Source organism: Anastrepha obliqua, chromosome 4 (genome assembly GCF_027943255.1).
Source record: "Anastrepha obliqua isolate idAnaObli1 chromosome 4, idAnaObli1_1.0, whole genome shotgun sequence".
Lineage (NCBI taxonomy): Eukaryota > Metazoa > Arthropoda > Insecta > Diptera > Tephritidae > Anastrepha > Anastrepha obliqua.
Window position 1 is genome coordinate 42305867 of NC_072895.1, and position 18388 is coordinate 42324254.

General features: G+C 36.0%; 1 protein-coding gene across 3 annotated transcripts in view; it reads left to right on the forward strand.

Moving 5' to 3' along the window:
• The window catches only part of LOC129244669 (uncharacterized), a 178622-nt gene that overhangs the window by 141268 nt on the left and 18966 nt on the right, over positions 1-18388 (forward strand). The window contains exon 1 of one of the 3 annotated variants that reach the window (XM_054882439.1): positions 11181-11476. The exons of the other annotated variants lie outside the window; for them this stretch is intronic. Within the exon in view, the coding sequence (XP_054738414.1) occupies positions 11414-11476 (63 nt within the window). The 5' untranslated portion in view covers positions 11181-11413. Of the gene's footprint in view, positions 1-11180; positions 11477-18388 lie in introns of those variants that run through there. 3 annotated transcript variants of the gene reach the window in all.

The window sequence follows — 18388 nt, forward strand, 5'->3', positions numbered from 1 at the left end:
AAAAAAAGCATGTAAGCTTCAAAAGGCCACATTGCCTTTATAGCTTTACTAAAATTTGCCTCGTTCAAACGAACACTTTTCCTAACTCTATCATTACATTTGAACTTCAACATCAATTCTCTGAATTTCATGGACATTGCATAGTTTGCGTGCACTTTTTCGCGTTTTATTTGCACTTATGATTCATCACATTACTGCCTGGTGTCGCTTTTGAAACAACCCTCTAATAAGAAAACTACCCTCTAAATTCCCCCTATTCAAAATGTGGTTGCATTATTATTTGTAGTTGTTGTTTCTCATATGGCCCGTTTCATTTTTTTCCATACGCCACACTCTTATTTCAATAAAACTGCTAAAGAGCGTTGAAATTAAATGCAAAATTCGAGATACGCGTGACAACCAACTACGTGACACCCACTCTACGCGATAAGTTATTGATTTTATATGTTGCTGTGCACGAAAAAGGGGTTTTCTAGGCAGCGAATTAAAAAATTGTATACATTTTTCCAAGTTGCATGTTCCTCTACAAGTTTTAGATATTTCTTCACTACAGTAAATTAATGAAACATCCACGGAACAAGTGACAAACACCGTACATCTGCTTGCTATTTAACGTAGCGACGATTCGATCGATTTGCAAATGGACGTTAGCACGAGTACGCACGCCAGCGCTTCACTATAGCAGTATTTTGCACTGATTTTTCACTGGTGCGCTGTACGTATTTGAATATAACTCCAAAACTTAATGGAATCCCGCTACTAAACATTCAGGGATTACGGCCCATTGTCCCAGCTATTAATAGAAAAAATTAAAAAAAAATCTGAGATTTCTATTTTTTCCAAAAAACAATCACAAAAAATTTTAACAAAAAAATTATTATTTTAAATAAAAATAAAATGTTAAAAAGAACAGCAGATGTTGGACTTTAAAAACCTCCATACCAAAGTTTTCAACGTTGAATAAATATGAAAGTTAAAATAATTTTAAATTTTTTCCGGTTCCCTTCTATTATACTCAAGCCTACAAACAAACCAAAGCGTCACAAAATTAGTAAACATATCGGAAGAATTTATAATTTATTTTTGCAAATAGTGTCGTCCGTTCATCATATTTGAGACTTGTAAGCCAGACAGATGCGGTATACAGACAGGAAATAGAGCGCGTAAAGGTCGAACAAAAAATTTCCATCACTCCAAATCAAGTTTTTTTATTTAATAAGAAAGGTATTGAAAAACAAAATCGGATGATTAATTTGGCGTCAACTTGTAGTTAGTGTTTAGGGAAAGAAAAACGCTGCATGTAAATGCGAAAATTCTGTGGATGGTTATTAACGAAACCTGATAGCTCCTTAAGTTTAGTGAGAACGAAAATATACCAATCTACGCCCTGCAAAAGAAGATCAGCGTAGTAGTAGAAGCTGAAATGATTGCAGCTCATAATCATTGATCATGGATGTCATCCCACCATCACTAATGAGCGATGGAACTTTATTAGCTCCAAAGCATCACCCTAAATGTCCCGTGCGTCTGAGTTTACTCGAGGCCCATTTGCGCAAATGCAGACTCAGCTAGCCAAATTAACTCTTACAGGGTTGAAAAGTAAAGAGCCTTCCCGCGCGGAGCGTCTACCAAGCGATTAACCGAATCGGCTGGTGGGAGAAAATAATCGTTGGACCTTCTCCTTCCACTAGAAACCGGTCCCAGTTCGCTGGCAACAGCGGCGCAGTCAACATCACTCCGCACGTGAAAGCTGTTTTAAAAGTGTGTTAGTATTTTGCAGTGGCGAAAATGCAGCGATCGTTGGAGCAACGTTACTCGATCAAATTTTGCGTAAAGCTAAGCAGTTTGTACCTCCAGGAAGCACTGTAAACGCGGCATTTTACAAAGAAGTGCTCCTTCTGCTGAAAACCGCGTCGCCCGGGTTCGGCCCGACCTCGTCAACAATTGGACCCTTCATCACGACAATGCGCCGGCGCACACCGCCTTCCTCTGCACCTCTGCATTGGCCAAGATGGGGGTTCCGGTGCTTCCCCACCCTCCCGACATTCCAGACCTGTCCCCTCCGGACTTCTTCTTGTTCCCGCGCCTGAACAGAAAGCTGAAGGGGAGGCGTTTCGACTCCATCGAGGCGATCCAAAAAACTGTGACAGCCGAATTGAACGCGATTCCGGCGGATGAGTTTAAAAAATTTGTCCTGCAGTGGAATGACCGCTACCAGCGGTGTATTGACGCTCAAGGGTCCTATTTTGAAGAATATTAGTTGCATAAGCCAAAAGGTTTAATAAAACTGCTTAAAAAAAATAAGGCTCATTACTTTTCAATCAAACCCTGTACCCTCGGTTTACATGAAGAAACTACCTTAAGGGTGTCCTGTTGTATCAGGGCATCGGCCAAACAGTTGCCAGCAATGTCACTGCGATCTGGCATTTACAAGTATATAAGATTTATTGCGAAATATTCGGATGCGACCAAAAGCGATATCAAATACTCCGCGGCAGTTTCGATTGCACTGTCAATTAGTCTAAGTCCTTGAAACGTTCCCCTGACTGTGACGTCCCTGTATAATTAATATTTACTATAGCCACTAAACGAAAAATTATATGAATAGACCACTCGAAACCAACTGTGTTGGGAAAGTTCAAAATCAATAATAAAAATAGAAAAATTAATTTATTAAGTCAAAATAGCCAGAATTGAAATGCAGATGATTTAAAAAATATATTTCTTCTTCACGCTTTTAGTGCGTCTAGTGAACTCTTGAGGAAATTAGGATGGTACGGGAGTCACGCGCTCAAAAGTAAATGAGTCACTATTAGAGTCTGCTTAAATTGGAAATTTATGTAAGAAATAAATTACTAGCAAAATACTTGCCGAAAAATCACAGTGCAGTAGAATTATTTATATTGTTATGATATCGTACGTGCCTTAGCTATTTTCCGGTTTATGAAACTTATCCATAAACCAGCGAACAAAACACCGTTATGCGTCTATTGTATTTGAAACTGACTGAATGAGCATCAGCGTGAAGTAAAACATAAATAAAAAACAGTAATCTAAAAAAGACAAAGGCAGAAAGCGTCACAAAAAGTGAAAAGCTGATTACAGAAGCACACGACCAAAAGAAAAAGAATAATAATCTGAAAAAAATATGTGTATGTATCAGGGTCGCTTGAAAAGTCCGTGTAAAATAAAAAGTACTTAATTGTATGGGGTAAGCCTTTCTTATTTTTCAACATAGTCTCCTTTTAGGTTCATACACTTTGTCCACCGTTGTTCTAGCTTGCTGATCCCTTCTGAACAATAGGATTTGTACGAAAAATAGTCATTCGTTTCTGCCATCACCTCCTCGTTTAAATAAAATCTTTTCCCGCAAGGCACTTCTTGAAATTGTGGAACAAATAGTAATCCAACGAATCAAAGTCTGTAGAATATGAGGGATGTGAAACGAGTAGAAATCCTACTTCCATTACTGCTGAGACGTCAGGTGGCACGTTGTTGTGTGGAAAAGGAAAGAAAATCACTGGACTTCCTCGAATCAAAGGAATACGAATTCCAATCCTGCCCAAACTTGGTGTGTATTCTTCCAAAAGATGTTACTAACCAAAGATAGTTTGCACGGACGTTTCAAATGACCCTCGTATGTGCATATGTACTCTCCTGCCTTTTGAAATCCGATTCTACTTACCTTTATTTCATGTTTTAAAACAAAATGCCACTGTGTTATTATTAAAAGAAATAAATTCGCATGTAAAATATCATTTTACACAATTAAGTTGGAATAAATTCATACATACACACGTACATACATACATAATTACATAGATGCATGCATTAGTGTGGCTCGATTAGTATGGGAGAAAATGCATTAAAAAAAAATATTTTTACAATCAGTCTGACTTGAGTCAAAGTTGCGTTCCTAGAAAAACTTTCGTCGAAAACAAATTTTTTTAAATAATGTCGAAATTGCGAATATATTGTATATGGAATTCATGGATGATAAGCTCAAACAGTATATCCCTTTTTAAGTTATAGGACTCTAAAACTCTGAAATATTGCTAAAATAAGCAAGCCCCATTATCAATGGTACATAGCATCAGCGGCAGCGACTCAAAGACCCTACAACGCATCTATTGAGCGGCAGTCGCTTTCAAATATTTAAGTATGAAAGTGTTGTCGTAACCAAAAAAATAACTAATGTATTGGCGTTTTCGTATATTCTGTTTATTACAGGCAAGCTTACCGATTTCATCGGTATCCACCAGAGGTCTGTATCACTTCAAATTTGCGAGAAAATCGATTTTAACCATTCCTCAGATTTTTTCACTAAAACACTAGAAAACGTGTTTTAAACTCCGAGAAATAATGTTACGGGTATTAAACAATAAAAGAAGGTAGTGGAAATTGAAAAATGGTCTTACATTAAAAATTTTCTGAAGAACAAATTATTTTAAGATTTATTCTTGAATTTGAATGAATGCATTTTAATAGCTAAAATTTTTTCTCTCCAACGAAAATATTTTTATTTTATTCCGATTACTAGTGCGGTGTAAATCAAAATTTTAAAATAGACACTTTATTAAAAATCATATAATTGCATGCGGCCTTTCCTTTTTAAAGGAAACGAAGAAATGCAATTTGTTCAATTTATTTTGAGATTTCAAAAATATGAAAATGCGTTTGAAAATATAAAGTACCGAACATAATTGCCGGGCCGCAATATGGCTAATCAGATCGATCATATACTTGCTGACAAAAGACATGCTACATCAGTCATAGATGTGAGATCATATAGAGGCGCTTGCTGCGACACAGATCACTATCTCGTGGTAGCTAAGTTACGACAACGATTTTCAATAGTAAATGACAACAAAGGCTATAAAAAATTAAAGTGGAATACAGATGAACTTATAAATAATGAAGATATGAAAGCAAAGTACAAATATGCGATTGAAAACATTTTATTTAATGAAAATAGCACAAATAATGACTCAACTGAATTAGATATTGAAGATCAATGGAATAAACTGAAAGCTACAATCATAAAATCCGCAAAGAATACTATTGGAGAGAAGAGATCAGTAATGAACGAATGGTATGATGAGGAATGCAGAGCAGCTAATTATGCGAAAAAGGAAGCTAGAATTAAATATATGGAAAGAAACACACGTACAAATAGATTATATTATGTAAACAAAAGAAAAGAAGCTAAGAAAATAATGCGAAAAAAGAAAAAAACCTACATGAAGCGGCAAATTGAACAAATTGAAAGCGATTTTAGAAACAAAAATGTCAGAGCTATGTATCAGAACATCAAAAAACAGACTAAAACATTTCAACCTCGAACAAATATATGCAAAGCAAAGGATGGTTCCATAATCAGCGAAAAACAACAAGTAATAGATAGATGGAAAGAATATTTCAACGAACTACTTAACAAAGAAAACTACGATAATACAAGTAAGGAGGAACAAGTAGTACATACGGCCGAAATCTATGTTGAAGAACCTAGCTTTGACGAAGTACTATTGGCTATAAGAAAACTTAAAAACCATAAAAGCTGTGGTGAAGATGGAATACCCGCAGAACTTCTGAAATATGGCAGACATGAACTACATAAACAAATATTTACCTTAGTAAGCCAAATATGGCATTCAAATGAAATACCCACTGGATGGGCATCAAGCATAATAGTACCTATACACAAAAAAGGACATAAAACTGAATGCCAAAATTACAGAGGCATATCTTTACTTAATACAGGTTATAAAGTATTTACAAACATTCTATTTGAAAGGCTGAATATTTATGCTGAGAACATCCTAGACGATTACCAATGTGGTTTTAGAAACAACCGCTCAACGATTGATCAAGGTTTTACTGTCCACCAGATATTCGAAAAGTTTTACGAATATAAAATTGATATATTTTGCCTCTTTGTTGACTTCAAACAGGCATTTGACAGTATAAATAGAAAGCGGATAAAATACTGCTTTCAGAAAATTGGAATACCTCTGAAGTTAATTAATTTGATTCTCTGTACATTGTCGAACACAACAAGTAAAGTACTGGTGCAAGGAAGCCTGTCAGACCCATTCGAAATCATATCCGGAGTAAAACAAGGAGACGCATTGTCATGTTTAGTATTCAATTTAATGCTACACACGACTGTTAAAGAAATAAACACGAATGGAACATTATTTAATAATGATTTTCAGATATGTGCCTACGCAGATGATATTCTTATTATGGCTAAAGATAGAAACACTTTGATAAACATTGATAAAGATGCAAAAGCTCTGGGACTACACGTAAATACCGAGAAAACCAAATACATGATTCGGTCAGTCAACAACACGACACGCGATGACCTAAGTATTAACAACTTTGCTTTCGAAAATATCACTGAATTTAAATACTTGGGTTTTAAACTATCAGCAGATAAAGATTCGGCGATAGCTATTAACGACAGAATCCAAGCTGCAAATAACGCCTACTACGTTAACATAAAACTATTTAAATCAAAAGATTTGTCCAGAGCACAGAAAATAAGAATGTACAAAGTACTGATACGACCCGTCCTTACATATGGTGCAGAAATATGGACGCTGAAAATAAATGACATTCATCAGCTGATGTGCTTCGAAAGACGTATCATAAGGAAAATATATGGTCCGGTTGCAACAATAGATGGCAGCTACCGCATTCGCTACAATAATGAAATCGAAGAAATCGTTCAAGGACAAAATATAATACGTTTTATCAAAGCCCAACGAATTAGCTGGATTGGGCACGTACTGCGCATGCCGAAAGAGCGAAATGCTAGGAAAGCTTTTATTTTAACACCAATTGGAGGAAGAAAAAGAGGACGCCCACGAAAGCGATGGTTAGATGACGTCGAATCAGATCTTAAGCAAATGAACGTACACAACTGGAGAGATGTAGCCATGGATAGAATAAAGTGGAGAAAAATTGTTGATGAAGCTATGGTCCACCACGGACTGTGAGGCTAAGAAGAAGAAGAAGAAGAACATAATTGAGCACGGAGATTGGATTAAAATATTTACAATGTTCGCCAAGTTAAAAGCTTTCAAACGTTCAATTCAAACTTTCAACAAATTTTTTTAGCTTTTTAATCTTAATTTTTAAAAAGCTTTAGGGTACTCTGTAACATAGCTTATGAACTTTTAGTAAAACAAGCGCATGTTTTAAGCAGGTAAATCGCCTAATTTTTAATACTTTTTTCTGACGCCTTGCGTTTTTTTCATAAAATGAGTTGAGGTGAAATAAAACAAAAATTCACTGAGCACACCATGTGTACTGTTCTGGTACGCAATGCTTGAAAAATAAATATATTTATTACACAGGTCTGCAAAAAAATGGGTTCGGAATGTTCTATAAAAGTGTAGTGTCATTTCCGAAGTAATTTTTTGCGTAGAATCCGAATCCGGGGTTTAAATTGCTCTATCACGTCAGGACTTTGAGATATCCTAACCTAAAAGTGCAAAAGCGCTGTTTTTGCCCATTTTTGAGGTTATGTAGCTACGAAGATTTTGCTCTTCATAAAAAAGTAGACGTAATATTTTAAATTATAAGTCTTCCTCTTTTAAATGCCGTTGAGTTTGCTCAAATATCTTAATTTTTCACTGAGATATCGCATTTTGAAGTTTTTTTTTTATTTTCTTTTGTGCGACTATGTAATCGACCGCATCACGTCTCATGTTATCTCAATGGATTTTCGAATATCGAAAAATTCACAAACATGGAAACTTCAAAATGCGATATCTCAGTGAAAAATAAAGATATTTAAGCAAACTCAAAGGCATTTAAAAGAGGAAGACTTATACTTTAAAATACTATGTTTACTTTTTTATGAAGAGCAAAATCTGCGTAGCTACATAACCTCAAAAACGGGCAAAAACAGCGTTTTTGCACTTTTAGGTTAGGATATCTCAAAATCCTGACGTGATAGAACAATTTAAACCCCGGATTCGGATTCTACGCAAACAATTACTTCGAAAATGACCCTACACTTTCCTAGAACAAAACGTTGTTGACCTGTGTTATCTTTTTAAAGATTAATAAGTAATTTAAAAAAGAAATCTCAAATCCCTTCTTCCTAGAAGTGGAAATATTATCGTTGGATTAGACACTGCTCACTTAGTTTATCTACGTTTTGTTAAAATCAAACAAAAATTATTCACAAATATTCATAAACATTTAATAACAATAAAATATTACCAAATTGCGCTGATTGACAAAGCTTTGTTTCAAGAAATTGTTGGTGACTCCTATAGCATTTTGTGATTTTTCTTTCATTTGTGGCAGTTCGGGGTTCAAGCTATCATTCAAGCCATATTTAAGCTCTCTCTCATACCGCTTTGTTGCAAAAACTGAAGGCTTGATAAAGAGGTTTTACTTACCAGTTCGTATTTAATGCGAAAAATCCTATAAGAACCACCGACTTGTACATACTTTTGGGGCAAAAAAAAGTTAAGTGCTATTAATGCAAAAGACAAATGGGATTTCTCGTATATTTTTGAGCGATCATTATGTGTGATTCGTAAAATAGTGATACGATTGTGCAGTAAAAAGTCGAACCATCCTAATATACGAGCAGTCACATGGACATATGTATATGTATATGTAAGTGTATATTTTTTAACGATATGTGTATAGTGAATTCGATATCTTTGAGTGTGAAATCTGAATATATTTCATATGTATGCCCATCTAACTAACCACATAAAAGCAACGCTGCAGGCGTGAAAGTTCTAATTGAAATTTTAACAGCTTTTTATTAAAGGGTAGGGTAACAGATTGACGTATGTGACTCACATTTAGATTTACGCCTAGAAAAAGTATTTACGTAAAAGTAATAATACTCCTCTGTTAGTTATGAAATAAGACACTTTCACATTTTTTCGGTTTGCATAGTTCCTTTAGAAAACTCTATATTTATTGCCAGCAGGCCAGTTGACTTTCATTACTACTTTTCAGCCGATTAAACGCATTTTATAAAATATTTTGGTCATAGCAAAATACAATTCGCTAAAGTATTTTTTTACAGGCTAAGAAAAATTTCTAGAATGCATAGTAAAGGGTTTTCCTATAACAGGTATTATTTTGAATAGCCCACTATTTCGGTAGATGTCACTTTTGAAGTTGTCATTTCTTAATATTTGACAAGTAGAAACTATGCCATTAATATTCTAAAAACGAAACGGTACACGCTTAAGCAACGCATTGAAATTATTAAAATTCACTATAAAAATGGTGAAAATTTGGCAGAGGTGGTTCGTAAACCTCGAACATTTTGGGGTCATCGTGAAACACCTTGTCGGACCGCAACACAGAAATTGGTGAAAAAATTCGAGCTGTTGGGACAAGTTAGTGATGTGAAGAATAAAACCCGTGCACGTCGCTCAAGAACAGCCGAAAATATTGCTGTTGTAGCCGAAAGTGTTGAAGAAAACACAGGTTTGTCTATTCCTCGTCGTTCTTTGGAATTAGGCATCCACAAACGTCATTACACCGAATTTCGCATAAAGATTTGGGTCTTAAGGCTTATAAAGTCCAGTTAACACAAGAACTCAAGCCGGCCGATCATCAACAATGTCGTGTCTTTGCTGATTGAGTCGTTGAAATGCATGAAAATGATCCGGGAATAACACCTCTTATTGGAAAACCCTTTAATGCTGAGCGTATTTCAATAATATTCCAAAAGCTCTCGAATGCATGACTTTATTTTCTTGGCCGCGTAAAGCTACAATAATTACACTATTCGACAAAATAAAACCTGGTTCATCCGTACTAAGTGAAACCAATGTCAAATGTTAACGGTTTCTTTCGACAGATGCATTTCATTCATTAAAACTATTTTTTGAATACAATATCAATCAAGTAACCACCTCTATTAGCAATCACAAACTGCGATCTTTTTTCTGCGCTTGTCATCACCTTGTAAATCATTTCGGGTTTTATAGCATCGATTTCGCGTTGTTTCGGTGTAAAGCGATCCATGGTTGATAGAAAATATGTACTGAATTGAGGTATCGAAAACATGTATGCTGAAGTCGATCGGTTGGTAAATGACAAAGTTATTCAGCGTTTACATACCGACATAAAAGATGGCGCGCCCTATACATATAATCATACCTATGCACATACAGTGAATAAAGCGAAAAATATTATTTCTTTACTACCAAATCGCATAGACATTGAATTCTCCTACAACGGTCAATATTATTGTCCTCATGGAACTGCCCCAGTTTCTGGTTCCATCTTATGCTCCCAAATCTTGTGGAATTACAACATTTATCTTCCGAAAAGTAGTTCTCTAGAAGGCTCCTAATCCGTATTCTACTCCTATATGTCTCTAAAAATAAATTGTATTCGCTCTGGTTGTTTTATTCTGATTACTTTTTAAATATCTGGTAGCAAACCTCTGTTGTCAGCTTCTAGCTTGGGTTCATTTGTAAGAGCTGATATAATTTTCGGAATCTCGTGTCAAATGGTGCCATATTTTATTGAAAATATAAGTGATAAGTTCACATTTTATATTAAAAATTCTAGGGTTATTGCAAAATTTTAATAATAAATTACTTAAACGTTATTAGTAATTGCATAGTTAGAGAGATACCTTCAGTGCTCGAAACTCTTTCTCATGATCTCCATCGATATTCATAAGAAAAATTTGTACAGCTTTTATATAAAAAACTATTGACATACATAGTTACTAACCCAATACACTATTAAATATTTTTTCTTAATGGATTTTACTCCGAATTACCTTTTTAAATAAATAAAAATAACAAACTTTATATTTCCCTCATTACCACTTTGCTCGAAAATTCAAAGCGGCCACCACTATGTCTCTCATCATTTTGACCTCTTCCATTTTCATACATTGCAATAAAAACAACCACATGCACTAATGCACTCTCGCTACACTACTAAAACAACAACTGCAACATTAATAATATTTCAGTGTCACGAACAGCTGAAAATAGTCCATCGGTTGACTGGCTGAGTGACTGAATGGTCACGAAATGCCGGCCGGCTAAACGACACCATCTACCAACAACAACACCGAGGGTTGTTTCTTCTGGTTTTATGCCGACAACATCTGCAAGTCGTCTCGTTTAATTCATCATTGCCTTTCAGTATTCAACCGGCTTTTTTTCAAAGCGCAGCACTAATATTTATTACGGCTGGTAGTTGATTTTGTTGTAGTTTAATTTTTCTATTGTTGTTGCTATACGTGTTATTACATTTACTTATTTGAAAAACAAGCTATATTTTGTTTGGCGAGGAACAGAAAGAACAGGAAAGAAATTAAAAATTTGTGCTTGCATTTGAAGAAATAAAATCAAAATATTCACGCTGGTGTGGTTATTTAACTTGTTCAGCTGTTATGTATTGCATGCCGAGTTTCCAGTGCGATTTATTGAACTATGCAGCACTCGGTTATAATATGGTAAGTTCCTTTTCAAAGTAGAACGAAAGTTTTGGAGCATCTGTAGTAGTAGTAGTGTAGCATTTTAATGGCAAAATTTTCAAACCACCTCAGTGGAATTACCAATTCAATCGCTTTAAATACCATGGATACAGCAATTAAAAAATCATCAACGCCATCTACTATTGTTCTCCATTTTCTAGACAACAACAAAAAACTCAAGTAAACCAGTCATTATTCTGTTGCAAAATCCTTAGCACTCACTCACAGTGAAAGAAAATAAATTTTTAATTTTTTACCAGTTTAATACGAAAGTTTACCTAATTGCTAGAAAATGCACCGAAAGAGTTGCGGTTCTATAAATATATATGTTTATTAAAGCAATTAATTACAATGAGGAACAATAAAAAGAGGAAAGCGGTAAACCAATTATGAAAGAGGAAAGAAGAAGAGCTGCAGAATATTGGGTCACCTGCCGTTTTGCCCTTAAGCGTCTCAATTTTTTTTTATTTTGCATTGAAGTTTTACTGATTTGCTCTCATGTTGACATAAATTCTTACAAAAAAAAAAAAAATTATAAAACTGCACTTACCATTAATATTGTCTTCAGGAGTATATAATAAAATTTATTGGTGTATATTTTTATGGAATATTTAAGTCAATATTTCTACCATTTTACATTTTTTTCTTTGCGTATAAGGAGGTTTAAAATGTCTACTGCATCAACAAAGCTAACATCGCAATGGTTGTCCGGAGACAAAAAACTCGCCTCGTTTGTAACCGTCGCCCACTCTGGAACCGCTTTCCCATTACTTCAGAGTGAAGTTCCATCTTCCCCATTACAAGGTGTATGCTTTTTTGGCTGCGCCCATGTCCCTCTTTTTCATCCGGAATTTTTTTTTTCGCGAAACCACCACAACACGCCCACGTTTGCTCGCTGCTTAGTATCTTGTCGAATACATTTTCAGTAGGTATGTGACCGACTGTATTCTCCAACGTTTGACATTCTTGTTCCCAATCCATGCATTGCAAAACGGCGTCTTCAGCGTCATCTGCGGCTGTGTCACCATATATGCATGTGGGGTGTTCGCATTTCCCTATTTTGAATTTCTGGAAATACTCGTGCTCTGAAAGCATTTGGGATGTATAAAAATTGACTGACATTATTTGAATTGCATATTTTTCTGGCATATTTCAAAAAATGATCGTATTAGCCTAAGTAAAAGAATATTTTAATATATGTATATTGAAAATATTTAATAGAAAATCGCAGTATTTTTAGTCAAAAAATGAAATTCCCTAAAAAGATTTATGATTATTGAAAATTTTTCAACTTATTTATTCACCGTATCAACAAAAATGTATTCTCACGGAAAAAACTTGCGTTCATCTCTTTCTTCTGTAATCCACTCACAATATATCCAACTCATTTCATTCAGTTCCATTTTTCACCATAGCTGTTGGCCAAACCTGGTAATATATCATACTTTCTTATAGCATTGCAACTAAATTGCGCTGAGTGAAAGTTACCTAAAGCACTATTGTACCCACGATGGAAAAACTGCAGAAGGGGCGTCCAAAATCAAACCGTTAGCCGGCACTTTGACATTTTGAAGGAATCAGTTGATTTGCTGTTACATTCAGGAGATGTGACAGCGGTTTGTTTAATGACAGAGATCGCCAAAAGCCGAGGTTGTGTTGGTTATATACGAAAAAATCTACACAGCCACTACTCATGTTCGTTGGAGCTACTGATTGGAAAACTGATTCTATTCAGCTAACCTCACTTTACACATTTCGTTTTCATTTCATGCACCTCTCTCTCAGTCGAATCCTTTATGACACAACAGCCAAAGACACTTTCAAAATTTTGCTTCGGATGGTCAAACCTTGTAATCTATCATCCGTGATTGTACCTACTTTCCCACACCGGCACTCAGTCACTCACAATGTGAATTCCTCATACAAAGGTACAACTGTGTTTTCGTTAAATTCCATTCAGCTGTGGCTTTACAATTCTCAGTCACCACCCAGTGATATTAATGCTTAATGTTAATTAAATATTACGCATGTTCATATTTTCGGAAAATCTCTTCCTCAATTTTTCATACATAAGTAAATGTAAATCCACTAAAGCTGAACGGCGACTATACACACAACAGCAATAATATAATTTAAGCCCTTCCGTTGTGAAAAATTCAACGAACCAAGCAACCAATCAACCACCTTAGCACCCACACACCCGAAACATATTCAAAAACAACTTCAAGCGTTCTTCTCCTCCCCGCATTGCAATTGCAATCGCACGTGTACATGCCACACGCAAACGGATGCGCCTACCCACTTTCCCACTTTTCCATTGGCTTGCCAAAGTCAGCCAAGCCAACTTGGCGCTTCAGCGGATTTGCTGCTTGTCACCCGCGCAGTCGCCTGCTAGCAATCGCTTGAGCCCTTTGTGCTTGGGGTTTATCAAAACATGGCATTATGTTCGCACCAATGCAACATGTTGCTAGGATTTGTTTTGTTAATTCGTGCAACTGTTTGAAAATTGCCAACAACCCTTACACGAAAAGTATTCAAATTTCTTTCAATTTTTGTTTCATACTACAACGTACTTTGTTATTATATTACGGCGCCATCAACAACAATATCAGCATGCGGCAAATGGCATCCCCTGTTGCTTTGAATTCATACTCGTTTGGCGAGTACTTGTATGAAGTCCATTTGAATACTCATCAAATTGATATTTATGCAGATACACACTCCATTTGCACTCCTCCCACACGCATATGTACACACATATACCCATACATACATCAAGAATCCCTTGGTCCAGGCGACGCACTGGCGACTGTCCACAGGATATGCTCAACTGACACTTGTAATTTATTTTAATTTTTTTTCCATTTGTAAGTGAATATTCTTGTTATGTTGCTGATGTTCTGAAGTTATCGGTTATGATTTTGGCATTCCATCCAGCATAGCTCGTATGATTCATTATGCTAATTGTGGCAGCAGGCATCCATGTCGGCATGGCGAGTAACTGGGCCTCACGTTTGAGCAAATGACAATACGGAATTTCCCAAATCTCGTTTGTTTGTACAAGTACCCCCAGTGCAATCCACAGAATTAACTTATTGAAGGAGTGTGAGGGCTGCCAGTTGGTTTGACTGGTGGTTGGTATTTGGGGATGTCAAAATTTGTTTATTTTTTTTTTTTTGGTTGCTGCAGGTTATTTTTCAGCTATTCAATTGCGCGTATTTTTCTAATGATAAATTGTTGCGAAATACTTTGCATTTAACTTCGCCATTGAAATATTCAAATGAAGTACCTAAACAAGTATTTGGAATATGGCGTTCATTTCATTTTAAAGTCTAGGTTGAGTTAGGTTGAACTGGTTGACTTGCAGTCACGCATAGACCTGTTCGGTACATAGCAATACCAAATGGAGTTTATTAGTTATGCGTTTTGAAATAGTCCACTCGCATGGAGCCTGTTTCTATTGCGAATTTAAAGAGACATTTCCAGCCAATTGCTGAATACCTTCCCATCCATCAAACTGTGATGCCCCAGATATTTTGAATAACGCCAGACATCCGCAAAGCAGATGCTCTACAATTTCCTTTGAGCCATGCTCCCTAAATTTCGTGCACTCCTCACTGTTCTGCTGTGCCATATTCCGTCATCACGACTATCATAGTTCTCCAATCTCTTCGTGTAAGTGATTTATTGTGCAAAACCTATGGGTAGCCTATATTTTAAAGCTTTTTAAAAACTTTAGCACATTCTGAGGTTTATTGTTCCATAATTTATATGGATGCACGGCACTACCTCCAAGGGGGTGTAGCCGTGTTCTGCCTAGTGCAGGACATTTATAAAGAATGTGTTCTGAATTTTCAGTGTCCATTTCGCAGAATCGGTTGTTTCTCAGGCTATAGTGGTCTGTAAAATAACCAGTTAAATGTCTTAAGTCTACTCTGCACGGTGAAAGTAGCTTATCAGAAATTCCTCTGTGCGGTGTAGGTCGCTTGTCGGTGACCGGTAGAATTTCGCCAGTGTACACCGAACTTCTTCTCCTACCACCTAATGAGAAGTTCGTTGATGTGGCCCTTTGTAAATGCACAGAAAGGCTCAGGACCATGTGAGTGATAATATGAATCTAGTAAGACTGTGACAGTCATATTTACACACGATCTTAGTCCCGCAAGTGGACAGGCTCTCCTATCTCGTCCTGAATTTTCTGATCATGTTTTCGTCTAGTTCGTTGCATAGTATTCGTATTGACTTTGGTATCTCGATGATAAAATCCGTGGATATAAGACCCTGTTTTTCGCTATTTCGTCTACGATCTCGTTTCCTCCAATGACCTTATGGCCTTGACATTGAGCCCTCATACCATAGACTTGGCAAACCATATTTCATATTAAATATTCCCATTATCACTTCGTTATTGTTCATCACAGTCCTTTCGGAATAAGTGTGGCTACTCCGATCCACTATCTCTAGTTTTATCCAAGCACTTCGAGTAATGAACTTTTTGTGGATGCTCTATCATCCTGGGATAGAACTATCATGCATACTGCTATGAAGCTCCAATAAGCAAAACATTTATATTAAGAGTCCAAACACTGCAAGACCAATTCGAAAGTAACAGGCAAACAGATGTTTTTATTTCAGAAACATCAGCAAGAAGATCTAAAAGCTCTTCAACGTCTCACGGTATGGCGTTATAGTAGTGCAAGGATTTATTTCTGGTAATTGCTGAGTAATGTAGCACGAGCCAAGTCTGAGCACATCACCAAGCCAAAGCGTTACTGCCTGGTATCAACGTATCTGGAAGCACACAACCTAAGTGGATTCTCGTCCAAGTCCTTATGGGGCTCCTTAATAATACGGGCACCAGTAAGACCAGCAACCGAACCTTATGCACTCTTCTAAGACTAATCTAAAATGCATTATATGTATTGTAGAGATAATTTTGGTATTGTGTGTTCTCTGGTGGAACTCCTAGTTCCTGTGAAAAGCAACTATAGCGCTGTTATGTCTATTACCGGCTGCTTTCCAAAGTCTGAAAATAAGAACAATATTTTAATGATCTTTAAAGCAACTAAAGTTTGAAGCTTTAAGCAAAATATTTTTTTGTCATTAATATTTATTCAGCATACAAGTAGAGTGAAGGTTACACAGTGTGACAAATTTGAACTTTTCTTTCACACATTAAAAAATCGATATGTGTGGTATACTTTTACCCAATGGTAGTAAACCTGAGTTTTTCATTTTTTAGCAGCACGTCAAGATTTTTTCCAGGACTTCAATGTTTCAGTTAAGGCCAATTATCAAATATTTATTTATTTATTCAATTAAATGTATAACAAATTAAAAAATTTAATAGTTAAGTCATTAAACAAATTATCCTATTTCAATAAAAGTATATGACATAGACACATAGGCATAGAATGAAAGCAAACAAATGAAAGAAAAAAATTCAAAAATATTTTCTTTCATACAACCCTTGCCAAAATATGTGAAAAATTTGTTTTTTCGAATTTTTCAATCAATGGAAAGGAAAAAATCTGTAAAAAGCATGTCATGTAAGTGCATCGTGAGATTGAGAAGCTTGTTCGAGCAAAAACCAGACAAAAATTTACAAAATACTTCGTATTGTCGTCTGCAATATAGTAGAACAGGTGCTACTGGATATATGTATTGGCCCGTGATTTGTCTGAATTATGTCCATACTTGTACAGAGTACAAGTGAACATCTCATTATTTCCATATCGAACAGGATTTTTACATATTTTTTGGTGCGAAGGCTATTTGGCAAGAAAATATGCTGCTTGTTTTCCCATAAGAGAACAACGAAGCAATCCTGAGTTTTTTGATGAAGGCTTGGCCTAACTTTCTTTACGGAGGGCTCCAGAAAAGAATATTGGAAAAGGCTTTTCAAAAAATATGTTGCATAATCTATTTCAAAATAGACCAAACTTGAACTGATATGAGTATCGCGATACTTTATGAACTACGTGAACTAGCGTACTATGAATCAACTACCAAAGCACAGCTACATAATCGTAGGTTAAAATTTAGTGACTCGTAGAAAAACATCCTAGCGACTTCATGTCAAGAGATTTAAGAGTTTTGGACTTTGTGGTAAGTTTTCTAAAATTTAGCTTATTTGTAGGCTTAACTACATAAAGAAGAGTCTTCGCATCAATTTCGGGTGAGTAGGACGTTATGCAGTTATGACGCTGATAGTGTTTAGATGTTTTGTCAGCTTTGAATACGGACGCCAAGGAAAAATATCTCACTAAGTGAAATTAATTTGTGTAGCTACTTCACAATTTTCAAAGTGATACTTAAACATACAAGCCACACAAGATTAATGCAAAAAGATAGTCCTCTGCTAGCTGTAGAGTGTATTTTTTTATTCTTCGCGATAAGTTTTCGCTATTCAAGTACAAATGTGCGTTAATGCTGATTTCTAAGTAGGCAAAGCCCTTCAACTTGGAATTATGTATATTGTTAAATTTTTGTCATATCGCCATCCCAACATTCTTCACTTTACTTAAGCAACTCCCTTACAGCTTTCAATAATATATATGTAATCCTCAAGATTAAATATAGGTACATATGTATCTCGACCCGAGCGTTACAAACGACACCAAAGAGACCTATAAGAGGGGAAAAATCAACAGCTCACCGCTGCACAGTAGCTCAGCCGACCTCCGGCCTTCCGCCTGCCATGTCATGTCAAACAAACATGTCATTTGCTTAGCTACTGTCTTATGTAATCTTGTGACTGCACCCACACCCAGTGTGCGGCGCCACCAATGCTGCCACAACCACTGAGCGCTGGCGCCAATCACATCAACAACTAAAAACAACAATACAAATAATTGCTGCAAAGTAAAAATAAAGCAAATACAGCAACTT